This window comes from Mustelus asterias, chromosome 1, assembly GCF_964213995.1.
Source record: "Mustelus asterias chromosome 1, sMusAst1.hap1.1, whole genome shotgun sequence".
Lineage (NCBI taxonomy): Eukaryota > Metazoa > Chordata > Chondrichthyes > Carcharhiniformes > Triakidae > Mustelus > Mustelus asterias.
In genome coordinates, this window is record NC_135801.1 from 132,267,480 (window position 1) to 132,275,076 (window position 7,597).

Consider the following 7,597-nt stretch of genomic DNA (forward strand, 5'->3'; position numbering starts at 1 on the left):
AGCCCTGACAGCTCACTCAACTTCCCACTCACTCTGCTGCCCGCTGTATACTTTGGTGCGCTTTTAAACCCTCCAAAAACTTCCCCTGGCCTCTCCTGGCCTGACTTCCGGTTTTGAAAAAAACCTCCGATTTTAAACCCAAAATTAACCTCAGCCTGCTCCTGGGAACAATTAGCAGGGTAAATGTGTGGCGTTACGGGAATAGGCCCTGGGTGGGATTCTGATTGGTACAGACTCGATGGGCCGAATGGCCTCCTTCTGTACTGTAGGGATTCTATGAGTTCAGTCATGGCTAATTATAGACGTTCATTTCCCTCTATTTTCTAATATTTCTACAAAAGCCACTATTGTAATTACACAATTTAAGGGTGATTTTAACCAGCTCAAGGAGACAACGCTTGAAGATTAGATAAACCATTTTATTTTTATTAAATTGATGTTAATTGGATTTTAAAAGATTATTAGTAAACAAAGAGCATTCAAATAAAATAGGCCTAAGCTTTCAATCTAATTATTGCAACATCAGCTGTAAATTGGTGATATTTTATTTAAAAGCAATTACACAAACAAAACAGTTAAAACGAACCATGTCAACGCTCGAAGTAGCAATTTAGATCAATTACATGAAACTAGGAACTGGAGTGAAAGGTGGAAAAACTTGATCGACCATTTCCGCTTCAGTGAGAGAACAGCTTGTGCTGGCTGCCTGTTAATCCCATAAACACGGTGAAGCGTTAATGGTGTAGTATGTATGTAGTTAGCGCTCTGCTGCTGGGGTCTTGATGTGTTTGTTTGGAATGTCTCGGCTCGGATTGCAGCCTGACTGTGTTTGCACAGAGAAGCTGCGGCTCTCTCAGTGCTCGGCGTCTGACATCACTCCCCAGGGGAGCCCTCCTTCGCCGAGCCTAGCGCGGCAACTCCCGCTTCCCCTTTATTCCATATATCTGAGTGTGGCAGGGCACAAACTGTCAGCACAACAGAACTCACAGTTTTCAATCGACTCGCGAAACGGACAATGCATACTTTAGAGGCGGTTGGAATCCCATTACACTTTTATTTATAAATGAGTAGGGCAGGACAGGGTTTATTTCATTCTCATTATCAGACCTTCTGAATCGCGAATCTCAGTAATAAGTCTCATGGAAAGCACAATCTTTAACAGCCATCAAAAATATATTTAATACAAACAGCCACAGATAATAAAATAAGTTTGCAAGATGCGGGCCAGGTTGGTGGGAGCTTCATCTTGGAATGTGACAGTGATTTGTGTCTTGAGTTATTGATATTATTGAATGTACGATATTTGAAAGGCAGAAATATCCTGCATCTGCTATTTGGGTAACAGGGTCGACACGTGTTGTCCCGGCATTGGAAATATTGCTAGTTGTAATACAATTATCTCTGGTATATTTATTTACTCGATGTTATTGAAAACGTGATATCACAGTTAAAGTTGTGACACACTAAACTTTCACACAACTTTAGAAATTTTGATTTGATTTGATTTATTATTGTCACATGTATTGGGATACATTGGGCGCTACACAAAGTATACCGTTCATAGAGTACGATAGGGGAGAACGAAAGGAGGGGGTGCAGATTGTAGTGTTCCAAGCTCATCTTTTCGAAATTCTCCCCCTGACAATCCTTTTGGTCTATTGACCTTGGCACATAATGGACAAGTGTGTTGAGTGAGAGAAAAGAAACTCAACGTATTTGCATAACAACGGACCTTTTGTTTTAGAAGAATCTCTGCATTCCTGTCTCTCCTGGGTGGGTGAAGTTCAGTTGGAACTGATCACCCGCTAAGATTGGCTTCGACTTGGGTTGATCTTATCGGGATCTATCGTGTGCACTCACTCCCATGTTGGAAAAGAGGCATTGATTTTGAACTGTTTACATCGCGATTACATTATCTGGTGTTGTAACGCACGCTTTGTTTGGCGCTTGTCTGCTCAACAAGCGAGTGTTTCTGGTGCTCCGATTGTAACAAAACTGTCGGAATTGTGTCTGTCCAATGGGCAGCTTGTTGCTGGGCAGATTCAACCCGGCTGAAATTGACAACTCAGCCCGTTGCTGCGGCAACAGGTGGGCGCGTGCCGGGGAAATTGACAACCCAGCCAACATTAAAGGGGAGGGAGGGAGCCCCCGGGGGGGTGGGGAATGGAGCAGGAGCGGTCATTTGACCGGGAAAACTGCCACCCTTGCAGCGCCAGGGTGATGTGGGTGGGAGAGTAACAAAAAAAACCATGTGGCACATTTCCAGACAGCTGGGCCAATAAGGCGAGGCGGCCGCTTGCCCAGAGCCACATGTAGCATTCAGAATGAAAGCTGCGCCCCTCACTTCCCCGGCACCGCGCCCAGGCTTGCCAACGCTATGGGCGAAGAGCCTTCACTGCGACCTGTGGCCGGCCAGCTCAGCCCCGCCAAGAGGAGGCGGCCGGAGGCTGTGACTGAGGATTCGACTCCCGAGGACAGGGCTGATGCCATCCCCCCCAGCGCCAGTGTCAGAGCGCCGGTGAAAAGGCACAAGAGTCCAAGGTACAGGAAGCAGAGCACGGTGTCCAGCCGCTGTGACAGCGGCATCTGTGTGGACCAGTCACCTGGTTCGAGCCTCTCAGACACAGACTGTGCCAGTCCCGCCCTGAGAAACAGCTGGCCCTCTGGCGGGCTGACCACTGAACTCGACTTGCACATCTTTAAAGAATACGGGGAGAAATGTTACACTCTTAATCGAGAATCTGAGAAGAAATTTCATCCGCGGAACTGCTTGGCACGTCAGCCCCAGGTAAGAAATCACATCAAATCCATGGAAGATTTTCCACAGCCTTTAAAACCAGCTGCTTAGCATAGAATTTCACGTGGCACAGTATGATTACTGTAAATACCGTTTCTATCGAAAGTATTTGTCAGCATTTTTATTTACAAATTGGCCTGTTTACAGCGAGTCACTCTATTTACACAGGGGGACATGAGTGTTGTGACTTACACCCAATCACTGTGTTGCACTCCTGGGCTCAGTTTACAGAGGGCCTTTATCCACAAATCCATTCACTTAGTGTTTTACTCCCGTAGTTGAAGTTTGAAAAGACGGAAGCTATACTGGCAGGACGGAGCGATGTCTGTAGTTTAAGAGGACACTGTGCAACAGGCGAGATAGTCACCGTGATATTAGAGTGAATATGTAATGACAGCCCTGCCCGCTCCAGATCTTTACTCTTTGTGTATGGTGTTGTCTCCTCACAGGTAACCGCAGAAGACCGATGTAAGCTGGTTAGCTGGCTGATCCCCGTTCACCGATACTTCAACTTCTGCTTTGAATCCCTGTGCCTCACCGTGAACATCATGGACCGCTTTCTGCAAACCACCCCGGTGGCTTCGGATTGTTTTCAGCTTGTGGGGGTAACCTCGCTTCTCCTTGCATGCAAACAGGTGAGTGAAGGGTTCATTGCGTGCCTCCAACCCGCTTTAAAAAAGCAAGCCAAATTCAGGAGAATAAAAGAAGCTTGTCATTTATTTTTTCACGATGCTTAAAATCGCCTGAATGTTGGTCAGAAACGATATTAATCTGTCAATTCTGATTTAACTATAGGAGTAACTATTTCCATTTGTCGGCCTGAGTCCAACCCGGTGGTTTAGACTTCTCACAAATAACTGGAATATTCCCGCTAGCTTTCTCTCCTGGAGATACTGGCTCAGATCAAGGAACATTCCCATTGGCGTAGTACTTATTCAGACAAGAGGTCAGAGTTGATGTGAATGCCTAGAGAAGGCGCACTCGCACTGGCGGCTATCTGATCACTGAGTGAAAGGATGTCCCCTATCAGCTGAGTGTGACTCTAACTTAGCATCCAGAAATACACATCTTGCGGCCTGGTCATAGGATTAGAAAAAGGGGTGGGAATTCAGACTGCCATTCCCTCTCCAACACAAGATACAATGTCCCAAAGCACCATCCCAGCTGACTCGCCAACAAGACCAATAAAATAGGGCCTTCCTGGGGAGGAGTGGGGGGGGGGGGGGGGGGCGTGCACTGACAGTATTACCCACTGGGCTAGAAACTGGGGGAAGCCTGGAACTTCTTTAAAATTGTTTTTCGCCTTAGCACTGGGCAGCAGTGTGAAAAGCGAAAGGAAACCTTATCACAAAACACTTTGAACGCGAAGTGTCATCCGATCACACTATATTTAAGTGAAAAGTAGCGAAACCATTTTCATATCTCTCGGAGACACTGTAAAGATGATTCCATAACCCCGCGCTCTCAGCATTTGCAGTGAGTGTAAAGACTGCAATGTTGTAATTGCCTGCTACATCTGAATGTACAATTTGTGTTCATTCTCAAACTGATTTCCTCACCAATTGTCTCTTTCTGAAATGTAACCATTGATGTTTTATTTGGACACGGAACAGACACACGGAGAGGAAGGTGAGATAGATGACTAGCTAATCTGGTTTCTGGGATGATGGTTGAGGGGGGAAAGTTGAGCAGATCGCCAGGAGAATGTCTCCTGTTCTGCTTCAGAGAATGGTGGGATCTTTGATATCTACCTGAGAGGGATGGATGACAATACAGCACTCCCTCAGAGAGTTACTCAAAGCATGCGCTCATTTCTGAAGAGGGACTAAATAACTCAAATTGCTGCTTCTTTTCAGGCTGATTCTATCCATTCCCTCTCCCCAGGTTGAAGTCCATCCTCCCAAAGTCAGACAGCTGCTTTCCCTGTGCTGCGACGCCTTTACTGGCGATCAGCTCCGGAACCTGGAGTGCATCATCCTGATCAAACTCAACTTCCAGCTCGCCACACCCACCGTGGACTTCTTCTTGGAATATTTCACCAACGCCAGGGTGGAGCGCCAGCAGCCCCGCAGCCGGGCCGCCAGCACCGAGCGGCTGGCCAGGCGCCTGGCCGAGCTCAGCTTCGCCGATTACTCCTTCAACGGCTACCCGCCCTCCTTGCTGGCCAGCTCCGCCCTAAACTTGGCCGATCGCATGTTACATCCCGAGGAAGGTATGGAGCTGGGGTTCAGCGACCACTCGCCCTGCGTGTTGGAGGACTGTGTGGAGAGACTGAAGTTGCTGGTGGCTTTGAATGAAGACTCCCTGGCACCCTTACAGAACTTCGAGCCCACAGATAATGAGTACAGCACCCATTTATGAGATTTCACAACTCCTTCCATTGCGGTCACATTCATTCCCACAGAGCAATATCATCAATAAAATTACACACCCGATTCGAATCAATGTCACATGTAGCTCTAGAAAATAAATGGAAATTGATGTGGCCGTTAGTTTACATTTATGGAATTTAGCTTTAGTTTTCGGTGAGAATTTGTGATTGGGTCAGATTATTAACAGCATGTGGACAGGAATGAAACGAATGTGCCATTAAATTCAGGGGTGATGGAGGAGAGAATTGAAAACGTGATCCTTAATTTAGAACAAATGAAATGACATCCAACCTAAATGCACTGATATATACTTTGGGAAAACAGTACTGTAACCTGTAAATAGTGTACATGCCGACAGTATGTTATATTTTATTTTAAAAGACATTGAATTCACGAGGCACTATGGATTTATGTGACTAAGCGTTAAATTATTTATTTGGTTTCATAGTCCAAATTTATTTTCATGTCTAATAAATACCTTTCTTTTACAAATCCACCAGTTCTTATCTGTATTCATGACAATTTCTCCAATCCTTTACTTGAATACATAATTACTGCTGCTTAAAGGTGATTACATTGAATATCATCACCCGACATTCTCCCTCTCCTGAAGATGTTGCTTCTGCCCTCTAACACCTCACCAATGGTTATTTTTCACATGTGAACGACGTCAATTGTGTGGGGAGCGGGGTGGCGGTAGGGTCACAGCTGAAAATTCACTAAAATTCTCGATAACAATGAAGAGTGGAAAAGCTATCTCATTTTCCTTCATACTACACCCAATTCATTATAAATAAACTTCTGGCCTTTATATTACAGATTTCACAACGCCCCAAAGTCTTTTTCAGTGTAGTCGCTGTTGTAGACAGTGTTTGCACACAGGTTCTCACAAAGAACAATGTGATAATCACCAGATCGTTTTATTTATTACCCCATTCTTTAAGTTACAAACCCATGCGCGGAGTGGACAGGGCAAGACCGAATCCATCTCCTTGCTTGCCCCAAAAACCAAATTCAAGTTGAATCCAATTCACGGTCCCCACAAGAGAGACATACAACATCCAAGCTGACAAGATAAGGCATTGCACCCCATCCTGAGCTTGATCTGATGCTTGATCTTAGCCAAAAGGCCGAGAAGCGATATTGTTTAGTGATACAAAAACAGGAAATGCTGGAAAATCTCAGCAGGTCTGACAGCATCTGTGGAGAGAGAAGAGAGCTAACGTTTCCAGTCTGGATGACCCTTAGCTCCATTTTCTCTCCATAGACGCTGTCAGACCTGCTGAGATTTTCCAGCATTTTCTGCTTTTGTTTCAGATTGCAGCATCCGCAGTATTTTGCTTTAATCATTTAGTGATGTTGGTTGTAGGATGCATATTGGCCAGGACACAAGGGAGAACTCCCCTTTTCTTCAAAATAAAACCATGTGTTGGTTTAAACTCTCACAGAAAGACAGCACCTCGAAACGTGCCGCACTTTACTTGTATTCGATTTTGTATTCAACTTGTTGGATTGGAACTTGAACACACAGTGTCTAACCCATGGGTCAGAGTGCTGATACTGAGCACTATGATGCATCTACGGCAGCCTAGTTGTGATCAGCTAACTCAGAAATTGAACCCTGGGTATTCCTCAGTCTCATGCTGGGCTGCTTAGTTCTTGCTAACCAATCAGGCAATCTGAATTTTTATTATTAACTGAGAAGAATCAAGCTAAGAAACATGCTAAGCAATGATAGATAAACAAACTGAAATCTGGACAAAATCTAAATGGACCATTCGCATTTACACCATTCCCACAATTGTCACCCACAAATATTAGTATTACCACATCATTTATAAATATTGAAAATGTATAAGAACATAAGAACATAAGAAATAGGAGCAGGAGTAGGCCATCTAGCCCCTCGAGCCTGCCCCGCCATTCAATAAGATCATGGCTGATCTGACGTGGATCAGTACCACTTACCCGCCTGATCCCCATAACCCTTAATTCCCTTACCGATCAGGAATCCATCCATCCGCGCTTTAAACATATTCAGCGAGGTAGCCTCCACCACCTCAGTGGGCAGAGAATTCCAGAGATTCACCACCCTCTGGGAGAAGAAGTTCCTCCTCAACTCTGTCTTAAACCGACCCCCCTTTATTTTGAGGCTGTGTCCTCTAGTTTTAACTTCCTTACTAAGTGGAAAGAATCTCTCCGCCTCCACCCTATCCAGCCCCCGCATTATCTTATAAGTCTCCATAAGATCCCCCCTCTTCCTTCTAAACTCCAACGAGTACAAACCCAATTTCCTCAGCCTCTCCTCATAATCCAAACCCCTCATCTCCGGTATCAACCTGGTGAACCTTCTCTGCACTCCCTCCAATGCCAATATATCCTTCCTCATATAAGGGGACCAATACTGCACACAGTATTCCAGCTGCGG

The 7,597-nt window shown here is 45.3% G+C and overlaps 1 protein-coding gene across 1 annotated transcript; it reads left to right on the forward strand.

Annotated features, from left to right (window-relative positions):
- The first annotated feature begins 2,377 nt into the window (after nt 1-2,377).
- ccno (cyclin O) lies at nt 2,378-5,658 on the forward strand. Its single transcript, XM_078239927.1, has 3 exons — nt 2,378-2,788; nt 3,247-3,432; nt 4,682-5,658. Exons 1-3 carry the CDS (start codon nt 2,378-2,380, stop codon nt 5,156-5,158), a joined length of 1,074 nt encoding a protein of 357 aa, XP_078096053.1. The 3' UTR covers nt 5,159-5,658.
- The last annotated feature ends 1,939 nt before the right edge of the window (nt 5,659-7,597 follow it).

Excerpts from the sequence above, each read along its gene's own strand:
- ccno (XM_078239927.1), top strand. The coding sequence starts at position 2,378 with ATGGGCGAAGAGCCTTCACTGCGACCTGTGGCCGGCCAGCTCAGCCCC. Across the intron at positions 2,789-3,246 it reads GCTTGGCACGTCAGCCCCAG|GTAACCGCAGAAGACCGATG; the intron begins GTAAGAAATCAC and ends GTCTCCTCACAG. Across the intron at positions 3,433-4,681 it reads TTCTCCTTGCATGCAAACAG|GTTGAAGTCCATCCTCCCAA; the intron begins GTGAGTGAAGGG and ends CCCTCTCCCCAG.